This window comes from Eutrema salsugineum, unplaced genomic scaffold (assembly GCF_000478725.1).
Source record: "Eutrema salsugineum unplaced genomic scaffold, Eutsalg1_0 scaffold_14, whole genome shotgun sequence".
Classification (NCBI taxonomy): Eukaryota; Viridiplantae; Streptophyta; class Magnoliopsida; order Brassicales; family Brassicaceae; genus Eutrema; species Eutrema salsugineum.
The window spans coordinates 3,958,885-3,977,021 of record NW_006256877.1 but is presented as its reverse complement, the minus strand read 5'-3'; the positions used below and the strand labels follow the sequence as shown (position 1 = coordinate 3,977,021).

The 18,137-nt window shown below is 38.6% G+C and overlaps 5 protein-coding genes across 5 annotated transcripts; 3 read left to right on the top strand and 2 right to left on the bottom strand.

Annotated features, from left to right (window-relative positions):
- Positions 1 to 333: 333 nt before the first annotated feature.
- Positions 334 to 2,603, bottom strand: LOC18022512 (protein CLP1 homolog 5). Its single transcript, XM_024158631.1, is given in 10 exon segments — positions 334 to 474; positions 564 to 769; positions 838 to 975; positions 1,063 to 1,119; positions 1,213 to 1,351; positions 1,433 to 1,674; positions 1,772 to 1,840; positions 1,842 to 1,865; positions 1,947 to 2,015; positions 2,370 to 2,603. Coding segments are annotated over 10 exon segments (1,311 nt in total). The 3' UTR covers positions 334 to 341.
- Positions 2,604 to 4,445: 1,842 nt separating this feature from the next.
- LOC112088369 (protein FAR1-RELATED SEQUENCE 4-like) lies at positions 4,446 to 7,791 on the top strand. The gene is made up of 4 exons (XM_024158630.1): positions 4,446 to 4,573; positions 4,995 to 6,098; positions 7,364 to 7,427; positions 7,537 to 7,791. Exons 1-4 carry the CDS (start codon positions 4,446 to 4,448, stop codon positions 7,789 to 7,791), a joined length of 1,551 nt encoding a protein of 516 aa, XP_024014398.1.
- A 4,045-nt stretch (positions 7,792 to 11,836) lies between these two features.
- Positions 11,837 to 16,032, top strand: LOC18022511 (uncharacterized protein YtfP). Its single transcript, XM_024158807.1, is given in 18 exon segments — positions 11,837 to 12,067; positions 12,162 to 12,296; positions 12,370 to 12,429; positions 12,832 to 12,945; positions 13,024 to 13,111; positions 13,199 to 13,344; positions 13,446 to 13,487; positions 13,489 to 13,548; positions 13,662 to 13,733; positions 13,815 to 13,914; positions 14,007 to 14,089; positions 14,174 to 14,251; positions 14,352 to 14,450; positions 14,546 to 14,596; positions 14,688 to 14,744; positions 14,818 to 14,859; positions 14,958 to 15,035; positions 15,477 to 16,032. Coding segments are annotated over 18 exon segments (1,785 nt in total). The 5' UTR covers positions 11,837 to 11,953; the 3' UTR covers positions 15,843 to 16,032.
- On the top strand, positions 15,904 to 17,097 carry LOC18022510 (probable LRR receptor-like serine/threonine-protein kinase At1g34110). The gene is made up of 3 exons (XM_024158629.1): positions 15,904 to 16,114; positions 16,219 to 16,983; positions 17,069 to 17,097. Exons 1-3 carry the CDS (start codon positions 15,904 to 15,906, stop codon positions 17,095 to 17,097), a joined length of 1,005 nt encoding a protein of 334 aa, XP_024014397.1.
- LOC112088368 lies at positions 16,722 to 17,821 on the bottom strand. The gene is given in 5 exon segments (XM_024158628.1): positions 16,722 to 17,229; positions 17,231 to 17,282; positions 17,394 to 17,611; positions 17,613 to 17,666; positions 17,747 to 17,821. Coding segments are annotated over 5 exon segments (462 nt in total). The 3' UTR covers positions 16,722 to 17,166.
- Positions 17,822 to 18,137: the final 316 nt, after the last annotated feature.

Sequence of the window (18,137 nt, the reverse complement as noted above, 5' to 3'; positions counted from 1 at the left end):
TCATTTTGATACTCTAAAATATTATTCTTTTAGATCTTTATTTCAGATAAGATCTCAAAAAAACAGAAAACAAAAATCAGTTGTTTGTTTGGAGTATATCTCATCCAAATGATTGATGATGATAGATTCAAATCTTAATTTTCTTTTTGGTTTTTGCTAATTAGTTGCAAATCCTTTTTGCTAGAATACAAGAAAATTCAGAACCATGTCTTCGTCAAAATGTTCCATTAATATAACACGATAGAGTAGAAGAATAAACTTAAGCATCTTTAAAGATGTTGATGATAGAGATGGCTTTACTTTTAGGGTAAACAACGTTCTCCACTTCAGTTTCTTCCTCCTCAAGTTACATGCCATGTCAAAGTCCCCGTGACCAGTATCTTGCTAGGCAATTCCGCAGCTGATGGAGAGAGATATGTAATTCTCTCTTCATCAATATCAACATTTGTGATACACACAAATCCAGCAACAATGCTGCAAAAACAATACACATTTGCTGCAAAGTTTAACGATTTCTACATCTCCAGCTGAAATTCAATCATTAGATAGTTGGTGATAATTACCTTGAGATGATCTGGTCAGGCTCTTTGGCGTATGAGATAGCAAGAACTTTATTGATAAGTTGTTCGTCAATTTTCACAGGTGTGATCTCCAAAGTGCTATCATGATTTCCTCTTGACCTCTTTGGAAACTGATATACTTGCACATCTCTGAACTTTGCGGTTTTGGTGTAGACCGTGAGCTCGTGAGTGGCTCCATGGTAGTACTTCTGTGGAATAAGCAAATTCAAAAGCCGGAATCTAATTAGTGAAATCTTGAAAGAGATCACAAATATACCTTGATGTTGTTGTTCCTCAAGGTCTTGCGAAAATCAGAGCCCCTAGAGAAAACTCCAGCTGACTTCTCAAGATTCAAGATTTGTAAATTCTTCTTGAATCTTAAAGCTTTGCTAAGATCATTGACGAGTTCTGTTTCCTGCAAATAAATGACGAAGAAAAATGAAGAAAAATGTAGGTTTCTTGATTTAGGAAAAAGCCAGAGAAGAGAGCTTTGGTACATTACTTGACCAAGGACAATAACTACAGATGCATTAAACCTCCTTATTGCATGGACAAGCAGCTGCAAATTGAAAACAGGATAACAAATCAGAAAGACTGTGGTATATTGCAAAACGTAAACGGTTCTCTTTTCACAAAAGAAGCTAAAACTTACATGGTAACCGACACCAGTGGTCCATCCCATTGTATCAATCACCATACCAGAATATCGAGATTCAATGTTATCAGAAAACTCCACCTCTAATTCTCGAGCAAGCTCTTCAACAAGAGCCTTGTACAGCCTAAGGTTGATACTGCAAGAACAAGAAAGGAAAAAGTAGTCTCAAGTTGTTAGTTCACTAAGAACTAAAGATTGATAGTTCGAAGTAAAATACTCCGGTGTTGTGTGACCAAAGTAATGCACAAGAGCCTTATTAATAGGAAACCCTTCAACAGGGTCCAAAGGCATTTCAATAGAAGTAGCAGCAATAGTTCCTGGTATGGTTATCGAGCTTTGACCGACGTTAAGGTCAACAAATGTTGGCTTGAAACCATCTTTAGCTGCCCAACTAAGAATCATCTTAGCTAAAGTGGTCTTCCCAGAGTCTATATCCCCTACAATGATAACTCTTGGTCCCTACATCAAGCAAAACCGTACCAAACAAAAAAGAACACAACTTCAAGATGGCACATGGATATAATCAATCTTTTTATGAAGGAAAATTCTTAAGTACATGTGAAGATACATTATCACTTGTGGAAGATGTCACACGATGTCTTTGTCTTTGTAGAGAGTTGTGGAAAATTCAGATAGCTCATCATAGGTGTCTAGAACAGAGATGTTATTAGCAAACAATACAAGCAATTATATCATACCAACTATTTGTGTGGATGAAACCATAACATTACCTCAGAAGATGTATATTCAGTTTCTGTGACGCCATCTACTTCGATTGTTCCACCATACCATGTGAAGACCTGAGGAAATGAGCACTTCAATATGTGATCTACGGATCTTCAACTATAAACCATCAAGATTACAACTTGCTTACTATGTAACCAACTCAATGATCATTTTAACTACGAAAAGGAAAGAAGATGAATTTGACAGAAACTACATAAAGCTCAAATCTTTCAGCTAGCCCACAAGGCCAGAGGATGAATTTGACAAAAACTCTAGAACCCATTTCGAGAAACATAACCATAAGTCCATAACCACATAGAAAATGAAAATGATACATAAACTCAAGAATCCATTACGAGAAACACAACCATAACCATAACCAAATATAAATGGGTTTTACAAAAAGAGTTGAATATGTAAAAACATACGGCGAATTGCTGGAGAGGTGGAAACGTGATCCACACTTTTGGTGGGAGCTCGGAACCGAAAATCTCAACTTTGCCCTCTAGCACACGGAGTTTGAGAGTCGAAGACTGATGGACTTGGATCCTGATCTCGCCTTGTGGCGCTAACTTCACTATTCGATGACCAGACTCACTAGCATTAGCTGCATCATTGTTCATCATTGGCTTAACCATGGACGGACCACGGTACGATGACATTTTTGTCTCTAAAGGTGTTACACACACTTGTTGAAGAAAGACAACAAGGAAGACGAAAAATCTTGAGTTTGAGATGTTTTAACTAAATGTATCAGTGGATTTGGATTTAAATAGGCTCAGTTTTCTTGAGAGGAAGACGAAAAGTTAGTAATTTTATTCCAGTTTTCGATGTTAGTAAGTGTTCAAATGTTGTGTTCAATTAAATGGAAGACCAAGGGTTAAATATTTCCATTAAATATCCAAAACTATTTTTTTCTTCTGTAAAATCGACGTCGTCTCGGCTTAAGATGAAACGATGCCGTTCAGAAATCTTTATCGTCATCATCACCGTTGCTTCTTTTAATCTCTGAAGGGTTTTTTTTTCTTTTTTGTCAAATCTCTGAAGGGTTTAACGAAAAAATGGCCAATATGCCATAAAATAAAGAGAAAAAATTTGCAGTATCATTATAGAGTCTCAGTGCCATAATAGAGTCTCAGTGCCATAATAGAGTCTCAGTGCCATAATAGGAGTGAAAACCCTATTATGCCCTTAATGAAAAGCAATTGTGGCATTGCTGAATTTTCGTTTTTGGTTTAATTAAAAAAAAAGAAAACAAAACAAAAAATAATTGATTTTATTGTTTAAAAAAATATATTCTGTGTTCTCTCTCTCCTCGTCTTTCTTCCTCTCTCTTCCTCTCTCTCTCTCTCTTCGAATTGGACATTTCTGAGAAATTGGATTTGCCCGATCCGAGCTGAATCTTGCGCTGGACTCGTGACCCAGCTCGCCGGGACGTATTAGCCACCGTGTCGTCCTCCTGTACACCACGACTTCGTTTTTTAAACTCGAGTGAGCTCCTTGCGAAGCATCAGGTATGGTTTTGGGGTTTTCTAATTTTGGGGGTCGATTTGTGAAATTTGTTAGTTTTAGCATGCACATTGGATATTTAAGACAACTATATGGGTCGATTAGTGGATGGTTGTTGGTGAATCGAGCTGAATCGTAGTCTTCTAGGTTGTGAATGATGAATCCGTCAGATTTGCGAGAATTGTGACAAGTGGTATAACTAAGAGTGTCGAGATAATTGGTATAACTGGTACAACTTAGATAGATTGGACAACTGGTACAAATGGGACAACCCATGATTATGGGACAACTAGTACTAATGGTATAACCTATGAATATGGGACAACTGGTACAATTGGTAGAACTTTAGAAAGTGAGACAACTGGTACAACTGGTACAAGTACAAATTGAGAGAAAGCTGACAATTGGCAATATTTTTTTTTTGTTTTTTTTGTATTTGCAGGAGAGAATGAGTAGGCCCACAAACATATATTTTGAGTATGGAGGATATTATTCACCGAAAGGAGAAGAGTTTAAATGGAATTCTAAAAATTCCATATATGCTATATCATTTAGAAACTTATCTATGGAGGAGTTAACCTATTCGGTGCTTGTAGATGGTATATGCAAGAAGATTGGGTTGAATGACAGTATGAGGAATCTGAAATTGAGCTATATTCCGTTGGTAGCTAAGCCTTTTAGAGAGTCATGTATTGTTGATGATGGTGATGTTTATGTGTATCTTACGACAGTGGATAAAGAGGGACTTAGAGCCATTTTGAATGTGGAGCTAATAGAGAGTGAAGAGCTTCCCAGAGCAGAAGATATAGAGAGTGAAGAGCTTCCCAGAGCAGAAGACGCCCCTGATATTGAGGGACAACAGGGACAACAAAGAGACCAGTTGATTGTTTACAACCCGGAAGAAGCAGATGGACAACAGGGACAACCGGAGAGGATGGAGAATGTTGATTTACGTGTAAGCTGTGAAATTGAGGAAACAAGGACAAACTGAGAGGATGGAGAATGTTGATCTACGGGTAAGCTGTGAAATTGCATTACCAGAGGAGAATGCAGAGTGTGGCATGCATGAAGATGTAGATGAACATGATCATGTTGAGCCTCTACGGCCTGTGGAACAAACTCGGTTTGTTCTAGAATGGGAGGATTGAGCTGGGTTTGAAAAAGGTCAAGAATTTCGATCCAAAGAGGCTTTGCGAGTTTTGGTCGACAGAGATTCTCATAAGGGCTGTTTTGAGGTAAAACGGTAAAGTCAGATACAGGGCGACTCATACTAAGATGCCAGCAAGCTGAACTTGGTTGTACATGGTATCTACACGCCGTACGAATTGTGGATTCAACTTATTTCAGTATTAGGGTGTATAGGAATATCCATACCTTATCTCGGGTTGTTGCGAGCACAATTCGGAATAAAAGGAAAGGCACACCACAAGTAGTAGCAGATGTTTTGCGTGGGTGCTATCCAGGAGAAGTAGACACCCCTGCGCCCAAAGCTTTGATTAAAGTTGTTCAAAATGAAGCTCACGTGAATGTGTCATACTCTACAGCCTTGAGAGGGAAAAACTAGCTATTAGTGAAGTGAGGGGCAGTCCAGAAGAAAGCTATCGAAAGTTGTATTGTTATCTTTACATGTTACAGCTTGTTAATCCTGGGACAATAACTAGTGTGAAACTGGATGCCAAATATAAGTTTAAGTATCTCTTTGTCGCTTTGGGCGCTAGTATTGAAGGCTTTAGAGCAATGAGGAAAGTCATAGTTGTGGATGCGACCTTTCTTAAGAGTGTGTACGGTGGTATGCTAGTATTTGCCACAGCGCAGGATCCGAATCATCACCATTATCCAATTACAATGGGTGTTATTGATAGTGAGAAAGATGCTAGTTGGAAGTGGTTTTTTGAAATACTCAAAACTGTTATACCTGATGATAAAGAACTGGTTTTTATGAGTGACAGACATAAGAGCATCATTGGAGCAGTGAAGGAGGTGTACCCTCAGTCTCAGCATGGATATTGCATTTGGCATTTGTCGCAAAACGTGAGAGGGAAAGCTGGGATTGGCTGCAAAGATTTGTGTGCAGTAAAATTCAGAGAATGCGCTCACAAATACACTGAAAGTGAGTTCCTATGTGCGTACACTGATTTTAGGATATGGTTTCCAAAAACTGCTGAGTATTTAGATGAGCATGTTGCGGTTGATAAATGGGCAAGGTGCTTTTTTAAAGGAGACAAGTACAACTTGGACACAAGCAATGCGTGTGAGTCTATGAATGATGTCTTCAAGAAGGCAAGGAAGTATGCCTTATTACCGTTGATTGATGCATATGTTGAAAAAATCTCTGAATGGTTCAACAAGCATAGGAAAGACACTGCATATGCATCAGATTCGAAGACATTGGTGCCCTATGTTGAGAACCAGTTGCATAGTCTATGTGCAATTGGTACAAGATTATTTGTCACTGAGCTTAACGCTACTCATCAAGAATACAGTGTGATTGGAGATGATGGGAAGAGTTATCTGGTCGATTTGTTAAGTAAATGTTGTAGCTGTAGGCGTTTTGATATAGACAAGATTCCCTGTGTTCATGCAATAGCCGCTGACATTGCAATGATGCGTTCGGCTGAGAGAAGAAGGGAAATCCACTTACATGAGTTGTATGCTCAAAATATTACCACATTGATACTTGGGCCCTAGCTTATTACAGGACTATTTATATGGTGCCACATCAGTCTACATGGATTATCCCTGATGAAATCCAGAAGTTAGTCGTTTTACCACCGGACTACACTAAGAAACGTGGAAGAAAGCGAGATAACAGCTATCCCTCTACCAGAGAAGCTCGCCGTAAAGGATGTAACAAGTCACAACTGGGAATACATCTCGGACGTTGGTTTGACCCATTAAACCCTCGCGAAAATCAAAGTGGGAACCAAAGTGGAAATGAAAGTGGAAACCCAATTTAGTTTGTTTGTGGTCTTTGTATTTTGATGTAGTTTAACTCTCAGGTGCAACCGGACAAGTTGGTACAACTAAGTTATGTTTAGAGTTTTTATGGATTTTGAATTTTTGGGACAACTGGACAAGTCGGTACAACTACGTTATGTTTCTTATATGTACTGGATTTTGAATTTCTGGGACAACCGGACAAGTTGGTACAACTACGTTATGTTTAGAGTTTTTATGGATTTTGAATTTTTGGGACAACTGGACAAGTTGGTACAACTACGTTATGTTTCTTATATGTACTAGAATTTGAATTTATGGTAAAGTTGGTACAACTACGTTAGGTTTCTTGTTAACCTAACAAATTAAACCAAATGATACATGTAACTCTTTGATATTATCGGTTTGTTGAAACAATGTTTGGGTTTCACATCAACAACCTCATGTGATACATGTAACTCTTTGATAATGGAGCATCTTACAAAGGTCAAAACGAAATTTATATGATTTTGATCAAATTTCCTTGCAATGTAATAGTAAATAGTAACCATGAGTCTATCGTCCCCTGGACAAATATTAAATATAGATTTATGTTACCGGACAAGTAGAATAATCAAAAAGGACAACTATGAGCAATTTTGGACAACAGGACGTATCGGTACAACTATGTGTTATTTTTGGTATTGAGCGCGTTAAGCACGTGTTAAATTAATATTTGCGGCGCCGCCAAATATTAGAGTGAAACTCAGCGTTTTGATAAGTAGGCTACTTTATAAGGAAATTCTTAGAGAAGAAAAAACAGAATTTCCCCCAAATCGAAATCTAGGGTTCCTCCGCCGCCGCTGGACAACAAGATGCCAAGCTACAGTTCGGGTTCTTCTTCTTCCAGGCACTCGTGGGACAGTTCATATTACCGAGCTGATGGAGAAAATGGTATGAGAGAATCGTGTTGGTGTGGTCTCCTGATGGTTGTCAGGGATTCGAAGTCAGAAGCCACCCGAGGAAGAAAAATGTACACTTGGCCAGATTGGACATTTGAGGTAAAAACTTTTGGATTTTAGGTTATTTCTACAATTTTAGATTTAGATGAATTTTATTTTAGGGTTTAGAATATGGCGAATTTACTGATTTTCGCTTCACTATTGTAAGAGGCCTTGCCCGAATCATAACTACATATGGAAATGGTGGGAGGACGCGGTTACAGAAGAGCTATCAACTCTGAAAATTCGAGTTGATAATGCCACATCTGGGATGAAAAGTTTGCATAACATGGGAGTTGTCCGAAACTGCCTTCCTGAGACTAGCTCGTTTGACACACATCAATCCGAAATTAGGCAACTCAGAGAGCTCCTATCTGGGATGGAAAGAGAGATTGGAAGGATGAAGGAATTGATTGCCAACTGAGGTGATGGATATGTGATAATCGCTTTTTTCATGCTGTTTGCTGTGTTTTCATATCTTTTCAAGTAGAATTTTGTATTGTTCATCTGTTTTGATTTGGATTCCCCCTACTATGTCTATCTATGCTTATTGTTGTCCCAGTTATATAACAATGTCGTTATTGTTCCAGTTGTCCAAACATTAATAATTTCAATGTTATCATTATGTTTAATAATTGTCCCTGTTGTCCAATGTTATCATTATGTTTAATAATTGTCTCTGTTGTCCTAGTTGTCCACAGACCAAATTAAATTACAACTATTAGTTGTCCTATTTGTCCGAGTTGTCCACATACCAAAGTTAAATTACATACTAAATAGTTGTCCAACACAAACCCATAAATATCTAACAAACATGCAATATCCAGCAAACAAGCAATATCCAGCAAAACAAGTCATATCCAAAAGCATAAGTTATCAAATAAACATAAGTTCATAAGAGCATAAGTTATCCTAAAACCATAAGTTATCAAATAAGTTATCACTTCTTCTTCTTCTTAGCAGGTCTCTCTTCAGTAAAAGGGGATGACACATGTCTGGATGGTGCTTGGGTTCTCTTAGGGCGTGGTGGGACCTTGCTTGGTTGAGGTTTCTTCTTATATCCTTTCTTCGTCCTCTTAAATGGTCCTTTGCCCGGTTCGTATGTCAGAGCTCTCATTGCCTCTCTCTCTTCTTCCACTGTCGATGAACCTGCTGCGTATAAGGAGGGACCTGGTGCAAGAGGTGTGGTGGCAACAGCTGGAGGATCGGGTACAAGTGGAGAGTGCTCTGAGGCTGGTGGCGCTGGTGATCGTGTTGGACTCGGCGAGTGGACTGGTGAGCATGGCCGTGATGTATCGGAGACTCGTCCTGATGGATGTACCATCCCCTCAAGAGTTTTCAATCTTCTATCTATTCCTTTTACCTTCTCTACAATCTCCTCTTGCTTCTTCTCCATTGACGCCTTCAGCTCCACCAATGACGCCTTCAGCTCCACCAATGACACATTCAGCTGAGCCACTGATATGGGCTCATCTTCCCTTGGTTCCATAGCAGGGACTTGAACCCGAGAAGCAATATCAGCCTCATACAGCTCTCTCCAAACAATTTTTTTCTTCTTCTTGGTTAAGTAATCCGTCCAGCCCTCAACGGTTATGTCAATATATCTGATACCATCATCGAATCCAGGATCTGCGATCTCAGCCAAAAGCTCTTCTTCATCCGAGTCAGCCTCCAAAATGCTATTAATGTCCTGATAATATCAACAAATACCATTTATTACATTTCATCACCAACCATGTTTAATATCAAGCTAATAGCAATAATAAAAAAATCACTGACCTCAGCACTAGTGCCAATAGCTTGGTTGATGTCATCCAAAGGAATACCTCTCATGGCTACATCAGTGAACCTATGCTTGCAAATCCTTGGACAGTTAGGCTCAGCATGGACAGCTACACGAAACCTCTTTCCCAGACTTGGAATGCACTCAAACGCAAGAATCTACAAAGTCAAAACATAAATCAATCTGAATATTTGTCCCAGTTGTCCACATACCAAATTAAATTACAACTAAATAGTTGTCCCATTTGTCTGAGTTGTCCACTTCCTGAAATTAAATTACAAACTAAATAGTTGTCCCATTTGTCCGAGTTGTCCACATACCAAATTAAATTACAAACTAAATAGTTGTCCCATTTGTCCGAGTTGTCCACATACCAAATTAAATTACAAACTAAATAGTTGTCCTATTTGTCCATGTTGTCCATCGATCTAACATATATTAATCTAAAAAGTTGTCCTAGTCGTCCACATACCAAACAGATAATCTATTAACAAAGACATACTTGTAGAGGAAGAATGAAACCACCGATTGTGCATTCAGCTCCTTTAGGCTTTACGCTGCCATTGAACTTGGTAACCACACGCTGGATCTCCCTTATAGTCTCGTCAAACGTGTAACGCCCCCAAGGAAACGTTTTGCACAACTTCATATCTCCGGCTGCTGCGAGCAAGAATGGGTCAATGTTTCCGTCAAGCTTTGACTTCGCCTTCAATACTTTGCATAGAAACAAAAGTAGTGCCATCCTCTTCCTGTCTAAAGAGGGTTCTTTCATTTCTGCTAGCTTTGCTTCCACTTCTCCGATCTTGATTTTGTCACCCCTGCCAAAATGCTTTTTTACAAAGTTCAGCTTACCCAACTTCTTATAATTCGCAGGGTAGTCATGGCAGTCAAAACCACATAGCAGTGCATGCTCCCTCAAAGAGTATCGAATAGGCGCTCCATTTACCACAAACCACGTCTTATTTTGCTTCTCAGTATAAGCTGTGTGAAGAAGAAGCATCCACAACCCTTGATTCATATGATTTGGCTCCTTATACATATGAAACAGGTGCTTGAATTGCGGATGCAATTTGAACCACTCCATCTCTTCAGGTAGCTCCCCGATCACATCAAGTACACTCTTAACTGCACATCTTGTAATTATCTTACACGCCTTGCTATATTCGCTTGGACCGAAATAAAGCTTCTCAGGCCCCATTGGCATCATTTCATCATCGGCATCCTGAATTTCAGAAGAGTAATATAAATTAGTTAAACTTGTTGTCCCAATTGTCCATAGTAACATATATATATTAGTCCGACAAGTTGTCCCAGTTTCCAATAAATACTATAAACGAGTAATTGTCCCAGTTGTCCACATACGTTCTATAATTCTAAGTTGTCCCAGTTGTCCTATACACTATGACTATATGTTGTCCCAGTTGTCCTAATACCAAAAAAATCTTAAGCCACAAAATTGTCCTATTTGTCCGCAGCCCAAACATACATGTTACTACATAGTTGTCCTAGTTGTCTACATACCAAACAGACAATAATCTACAAGATTACCAAGGATGGGAGTCTAAAACGTACCTCTTGCATTCCTCCTTCCTCCTCTAGCATTTCTCCTTCCTCTTCGTTGACATTGGCTGGCGCTTCATCCTTCTCTTCTTGGTTCTCTTCCGCTTCCTCTTCCTCTTGCGCAGGCGCAATACCATCTTCCTCTTCACCTCCTATCGCCTCTTCCTCTTGGTTGGGTTCCTCTTCGTTCTCTTCCTCTTTCTCTTCCTCATTGTTCTCTTCCTTTTCCTCTTGGTTCTCTTCCACTTCCTCTTCGTTTTCCTTCTCATTTTCCTTCTCCTCTGCTTCATCTTCTCCTGCTAATTCCCCGTCACCATCGTTTGCCGTTGGTGTGGCCATGCTCACTTCGGCGTTCTCAATTTCAGGATGGTTCTCGATTTGTGGGTCTACGATTTCCTCCGCAGCCCTTCCTTCCCGCCGGGGTTCCTCAATTTCCGTCGGAGTCGGGTTCCCTTCCGCCGGATTGTTAGGGTTCCCGTTTTCTGGGTCTTCAATTTCAGCCGGATTTCCTTCCGGCCGACTTTCAGGTATCTCTTTTTCGTTTTCCGGCGGGTTTTGGACTTCCGCCGCTGAAGAAGAAGACTCATACACTTGACCTTTGTTTCTCACATTCGCCATAAATCGGAGATTCGGGATTCACCCTTTTCGCGATTTTCGCCAGAAGAAAATGATTCTACAAGTTTATAAAGCCCTAGTGCTTTAACGGTTTTGCTGTGTTTACGCGAATCGGTTTCTCGAAGAAGTTTGAATGAAGAAGTGAGAAGTCGAAGAGAGAACGGTTCGGGTTTGGGGTTTTGCTCGTTTCGAATAAATGAAAAAAAAAGGAAGAGAAAACATAGAAAATGAAAAAAAAACGGTTTTCATAAATATTTAATTCAAATAATTAAAATAATTTTGAATGGGTCGAGTTAACGGATTAACCGAAACTAGATGGGTTTGACCTAGTTTTACTGTAAATAAATCGAAATTTCAAGGAGAAAGTAGATTTTTTCAGGGTTTGGATTTAAATAAAAATCAAAATTAAATTAATTATTACAATTATGGTATTTTGGCCTTTTTTTTATTTTATATTATGGCATTTTAGCCATTCGTTCGGGTTTAACGGGTAGTTTTCTGGGTTGGGGTTTTTATTTCGATGATAGAATCAAACTTTTATTTTGGTTTGTTTATAGGTTTACGCAAAGCTCGAATCGATAAATTAGGGGTTAAGTGAGAAAAGAAGTTAGGAAATTTTGAGTGGGTAATGAACTTGAACTTAGCAAATCCTCTCTGGGTTCCTGTAAAAGCTTTGTTATGTAGAACCAGCAGGAGAAGGAGAATTTTCACTGCCACTGCTATAAACAGTTTAACGGAAAAGGTAAATCTCTCGTATTAGTAGTTATAGCAATTCCGGTTTCTTCTTGGTTTATTTTGTCTGAACATTGATTGGTTCTTGATGAAATTTTGAAAAGGTGAACAACGATGAGAATGAGCTTTTGGTTGTTGTTGGTGGTGGAGCAGCTGGAGTTTATGGAGCGATTAGGGCTAAAACTCTCTCACCTGATTTGAGAGTTTTGGTTATCGAAAAAGGGAGATTTCTTTCTAAGGTTAGCCTCTATTCCTATCAACTAAACTCAGAGATTTTTTTGTTCATTTGCTTAGTTGTTTTGCATTTTGCAGGTGAAGATTTCTGGTGGTGGTAGATGCAATGTGACAAATGGGCATTGCACCGATACGATTGTGAGTCTTGTTCACACAGAAAGCTTCGAACTTTATGCCTGAAAGTTGCAGAATCATGAAGCATATTGGGTTTAGCTTCATTTTTGTTTTTGTTGATTTTATATCAGATTTGTATAGCATGTTGAGATTGGCAGAGCATTACAGAGATACTTTTGTGAGTGTTGTTCACACATAAAGCTTCAAACTTAATGCAATCATGAAGCTTTCTTGCATATTTCTCTTTTCATCTTGTGGGACATATTTGTGCTCTGGTTAAATTAGTATCAAAGTTGCATGTAAAGATTGGCAGAGCAGTGTTGTATACACAGAAAGCTTCAAACTTTATGCCTGAAAATTGCAAAATGCATAGCTGTTTCTTTTGATTTTAGCTTTTGTTAACTCAATAACTCAATTTGTATGTAGAGGTTAGCAGAGAATTATCCTCGTGGTAATAAAGAGCTTAAAGGTTCTTTTTTCTTCACACATGGTCCTGCTGATACCATGTCATGGTTTTCTGAGCATGGGGTGCCACTAAAGGTTGTGACTTTCCCATCAATTAATCTTCAGATGTATTTGTCTTATTCCGTATTTTTGCCTAACTCTAGTATCCAACAGGTTGAAGACGATGGAAGAGTGTTCCCCGTCAGCGATAATTCAGCTTCTGTAGTTGATTGTCTCTTGAATGAAGCAAATATTAGGGGAGGTATTATATCACATCTCTTGAATTATCCATTCTTCTTTATTGTTGTGTTCTCTTCATTCATATATCCACTCAAATTTCTTGAACCAGTTAGGGTTGAGAAAGGAAAGTCTGTGTTAACTGCTTCTACTAAACCCGATGGAAAGTTCCATATTAAAGTTGGGAAGCGAAGTGCTGACACGTTTGAATCTATCGAAGCTTCATATCTTCTTATTGCTACTGGAAGTAGCCAACAGGTAACAATGTCACATTTAAAGTACATGAAATCTTTCTCTTAAAGCCAGTTCATAATAATGGTTCTCATGTTTTCATAAGAATTTTTTTAATTATGTTACAGGGTCATGCTTTAGCCACCCAATTTGGTCATTCTATCGTCGATCCCAGTACCGAGTTTATTCACCTTTAAGATCAGTGATCCGTTGTTGGCTGAGTTAGCAGGGGTAATTTTCATCTATTACTAAAATTGCCTAGAACGATAAAGTGTTATGAGCTTCATATTTGACAGTGTTTCTTCTCTTGCTCAGATGAGTTTCTGTTTCTTTCCCTTACTCAGATTAGTTTCTCCAAAGTCCAAGCCAAATTGAAATTAGAAACTTCACGCCCGGATTTATCAAACCTTGTGCAGGTGTGCATCTCTCTTCCCTCTAATTTTTTAAAACATTCTTTACCATGAGGAACATTTCAAAGTTGCTTGTTTTCTTTCAAGATTGGTCCAATGCTTGTGACACATTGGGGACTTAGTGGACCGGTTATTCTCCGGCTATCTGCATGGGGTGCACGCCATCTCTTCACTTCAGAGTACAAAGGTTCGAATCTTCCATCTTCAAAGAGATAATTTTTGCTCCTGTTAACTCAATGAAGTTAAATTCCACTAAAGGTTGATATGTTTTGGTTTCAGGGCTTCTTATTGTTGACTTCATACCGGATATTAACATCGAAACTGCAAAATCTATACTCAAACAACACAAGCTGCAGTTTTCAGTAACAACATTTCATACTTTCACTCTTTTGTTCTCTTTGTTTTTTGTCTTTGCTTTTAAAAGTTTTGAGCATTGTTTAATGCAGAAGCATAAGGTAGCCAATACTTTTCCTCCTCAATTCGGTCTTGTCAATAGATTCTGGAGATACATTCTAGATCGCGAGGTTCTTACTAAACCTACTAGAACCTTCTTTCACAGCTTTTTCATGTTTTAAAACCTTTTAATCTTATGTGAATGTCTTTGATGTCTTCATGATTTACCAGGGTTCTTCAAGAGACACCTTGTGGGCTTCATTGTCAAACAACTCCTTGAGCTCTATTTCCGATCTTCTCAAACATTGTACATTTCAAGTCACTGGAAAGGTATAACATGAAACATGAAACTTTTATCAGGTTTTATCTTACTACTCAAGATGATAATGACGATGACATTTTGTTTTGTTATGTTGCTGCAAAAGGGTCAATACAAAGATGAGTTTGTGACAGCAGGAGGAGTTCCTTTATCCGAGGTTTTGTATTTATTTTCTTAATAAACTTAAATCGATCCGTTTTTTGCGGTTCTTAATAGATCTGATTTTACATGTCTCTTGCTACTTCAAGATTTCTTTGAAGACAATGGAGAGCAAATTGGTTCCCAATCTTTTCTTTGCTGGAGAGGTAAACATTGCTACAATGTTTAAAACATGTACATACCAATGCATCAGATATTTTCTTACATTTGTGACTTTAGGTACTAAATGTAGATGGAGTTACAGGAGGCTTCAATTTCCAGGTGAACATACACAAATGAAAATAATGAGTTTTAAGTGCAAGACGCAATCAAAATGTTATAAATGGTATATTGATTCAAGGAAGTATTGTTTTATGTAGAATGCTTGGTCAGGTGGATATATCGCAGGCACCCACATCGGCAAATTAGCAAGTAATAGAAGTTCTACAGAAACAAAGGTAATAGGATTGTTATAGTTTTCTTAAAAGACAAGCTTTGTAATATATCACTTTTCTATGATTTATGTAGGAACATTATTTTGTTTTCTCAAAGTAATTTAACATATTTCATTGTTGTGTTCATGGGTCTTCATTGTTAAAATAAAGTCTCTCCTGCCTTTTCGAGTTTGCATTAAAAGTATATGGTGAAAATTTTAAATCCATTAATTGACAGAGAGTAATAAGAATTAAAAACTTTTCTAATTGGTAGATAGATACTTTTTCAAAGGAAGTGGAGTCAACTATTTGAAATTTCAAAGTCTTTATCTGAGAGACTTTAACAATCAACTTAGCTTTTATTCAGCGCCTTCAATACGCTTACACATCACAATCACTGACAATGAAATGTCCAGATTTTAGTCTCTTATTAATCTCTCTTCTTGGATCTATTAAACAATACAGAGCGAGTGGCAACAGACAAAGAGCTCTCAGAAACATGCAGAAACCATTTCTTCTCTCTTGCTTCCTCTTCTTTTTCTTCTTCATTCCACAACTATCTTTCTCTTGCCCACCAGACCAAAGACAATCCCTTCTAGAGTTCAAGAACTTGCTGACTCAAAGCATCAAGAACGACTCCAAAGATGCAAACATAAATTTGGAACTAGAGACATGGAGGCCAAACTCAGATTGCTGCAAATGGAATCGCGTGGGATGCGATGCTCGGTCGCTTTCGGGAGAGGTGATAGAGCTGAAACTGTATCATCTTGTCCAATATGGCTCAGTAAGTTCAAGCGTTTTGAGACCGGTTCTGCGTATAAGCTCTCTTGAAACGCTTGATGTCTCACGTAATTCCATAAAAGGAGATATTCCTGGAGATGCTTTTGTGAACATGACCAGGATTATCTCTCTTGACATGAGTGATAATAACTTCAGTGGCTCTATCCCACCTGAATTGTTCTCCTTGAAGACTCTCCAGCGCCTTGACTTAAGCATGAATGGTATTGGTGGTAAGCTGAGTGGTGACATCAAAAAGCTCAAGAATCTGCAAGAACTTGGCTTAGGCTGGAATCTCATTGGAGGAGAGATTCCTCCAGAAATAGGTAAATAAGAAAATCAATCTCAAATTTTAAACTCATGTATGAAGATCATAGCAGTTGTATACATGTTACTGACTTTATACTGTTTTGTCTGTTTGTTTTACAAGGTAGTCTTACTGAACTGCGGATCCTGTCATTGAAGCAGAACAAGTTCTCTGGTTCTATACCGTCCCTAATACATTTGACGAAGCTCTCAACGGTTGATCTTGAGGAAAATTCCATGTCCTTTGAGATTCCCACATGGCTGTTTGGTCTTGAGAAGCTGGAGAATTTGCGGCTAGGAGGAAACAAACTCCAATGGAACAAGAATGGCTCTGTCTTTGCGCAATTTCAGTTAACATATCTGTCACTTAAATCTTGTGGCTTAGAAGGGAATATTCCGGATTGGCTCAAGAATCAAACAGCTCTTCGTTTCCTGGATTTGAGAATGAACAGGCTCCAAGGAAGTTTCCCCATATGGTTGGCTCATCTTAAAATCTATAACATACTTTTGTCAGACAATAGACTCTCAGGTTCACTGCCTCCGAGTTTGTTTCAGTCTCAGAACTTATATCTTCTTGCGCTATCAAGAAACAACTTCTCTGGTCAGATACCTGATACGATAGGCGAATCATCGATCATAGTATTGACGTTGTCAGAAAACAACTTCTCAGGATCAGTACCAAAGTCTATTTCAAAGATCTACGGGCTGCGGTTGCTGGACTTGTCAAAGAACAGATTTTCAGGTGAATTCCCAAGATTCTATGTGGATTATCGTGTGGAGTCATTTCTTATGTTTCTTGATATATCTTCCAACGAGTTCACTGGGGATGTTCCAACTTCCTTTGGGTTACACATCATGATGCTTTCAATGAGTCAGAACAATTTCAGTGGTGAATTCCCTCAGAACTTGACAAATCTCCCAATTCTGAAGCATCTTGATCTTCAAGATAACAAAATCTCTGGTAAATTCCCGAGTTTCATCTCCCGAGTATTCCCATCTCTAGAGTTGCTTAGCCTGAGAAACAATTCCCTCAAAGGTTCAATCCCAGAAGACATATCAAATCTCACAAGTCTCAGGATCTTGGATCTCTCTGAGAACAATCTTGATGGGTCTCTTCCATCATCTCTTGGGAATCTCACAGGCATTATACAATCTCCTGATGAGAGCTCCTCTTCAACTTCTGGTTTGCTTCCAATCAGCTTAGGTTTGGAAATACACGATTACGCTGAAATACACGATATCATAGTGAACTGGAAGAATTCAAGGCAAGGTCTTGCCAACAGTAATCGCTACCTCTACTCTCTCTTAGATCTCTCCAAGAACAAGTTCTCCGGAGACATCCCAGCTTCTTTAGGCAATCTCAAAAACCTAAAGCTTTTAAACCTCTCACACAACAACATCTCTGGAATCATCCCACAAAGTTTTGGAGATCTTGAGAAGCTAGAGACCTTAGACCTTTCATACAACAACCTCTCTGGCCATATCCCACAAACGTTTTCCAAGCTCGGCGAGCTAACTACTTTGGGTTTGAGCCACAACAAGCTTTCAGGTAAAATCCCTGAGAGTCCTCAGCTAGACAGGTTAAACGATCCAAACATTTACACTGGCAACAACAACATCTGTGGAATGCAAATCCAAGTATCATGCTCTACACAAGCCGAGCAACCAGAGGAAGATAAAGAGGAAGATGAAGAAGAAACTATGTTTTCATGGAAAGCTACAGTCATAGGTTATCCTTGTGGATTTCTTATAGCAGTTTTGTTTATGTATGCATTTTGACTATTTCAGTGGTTCATGCAAAGAACAGAGGAATCAGGAAATGTAATCTTTGTAATTTCCTTCATGAATGTAAGATTATGAATCAGGAAATGAAATCTTTTCAAGAAATTCAATTACACAGTCCCATTCATCTGTTAGTGACGAGTTTTGATGATCATTTTAACGTTTAGGTACCACTAATTAGGAAAAGACAATGCATGTGTTTTTGTTCATGGCAATATCATTATTATAAAGCCCGTGGATGTAATTAAAGTAGATGGGTTG

What these genes read in the sequence shown, in the direction of transcription:
- LOC112088369 (XM_024158630.1), top strand. Translation starts at nt 4,446, where the DNA reads ATGGAGAATGTTGATCTACGGGTAAGCTGTGAAATTGCATTACCAGAG. An exon ending in CGGCCTGTGGAACAAACTCG is followed by an intron (nt 4,574 to 4,994) that starts GTTTGTTCTAGA and finishes CATACTCTACAG; the next exon opens with CCTTGAGAGGGAAAAACTAG. An exon ending in GGCCAGATTGGACATTTGAG is followed by an intron (nt 7,428 to 7,536) that starts GTAAAAACTTTT and finishes CACTATTGTAAG; the next exon opens with AGGCCTTGCCCGAATCATAA.
- LOC18022510 (XM_024158629.1), top strand. Translation starts at nt 15,904, where the DNA reads ATGACCAGGATTATCTCTCTTGACATGAGTGATAATAACTTCAGTGGC. An exon ending in AGAGATTCCTCCAGAAATAG is followed by an intron (nt 16,115 to 16,218) that starts GTAAATAAGAAA and finishes TTGTTTTACAAG; the next exon opens with GTAGTCTTACTGAACTGCGG. An exon ending in GAGTCAGAACAATTTCAGTG is followed by an intron (nt 16,984 to 17,068) that starts GTGAATTCCCTC and finishes TAAATTCCCGAG; the next exon opens with TTTCATCTCCCGAGTATTCC.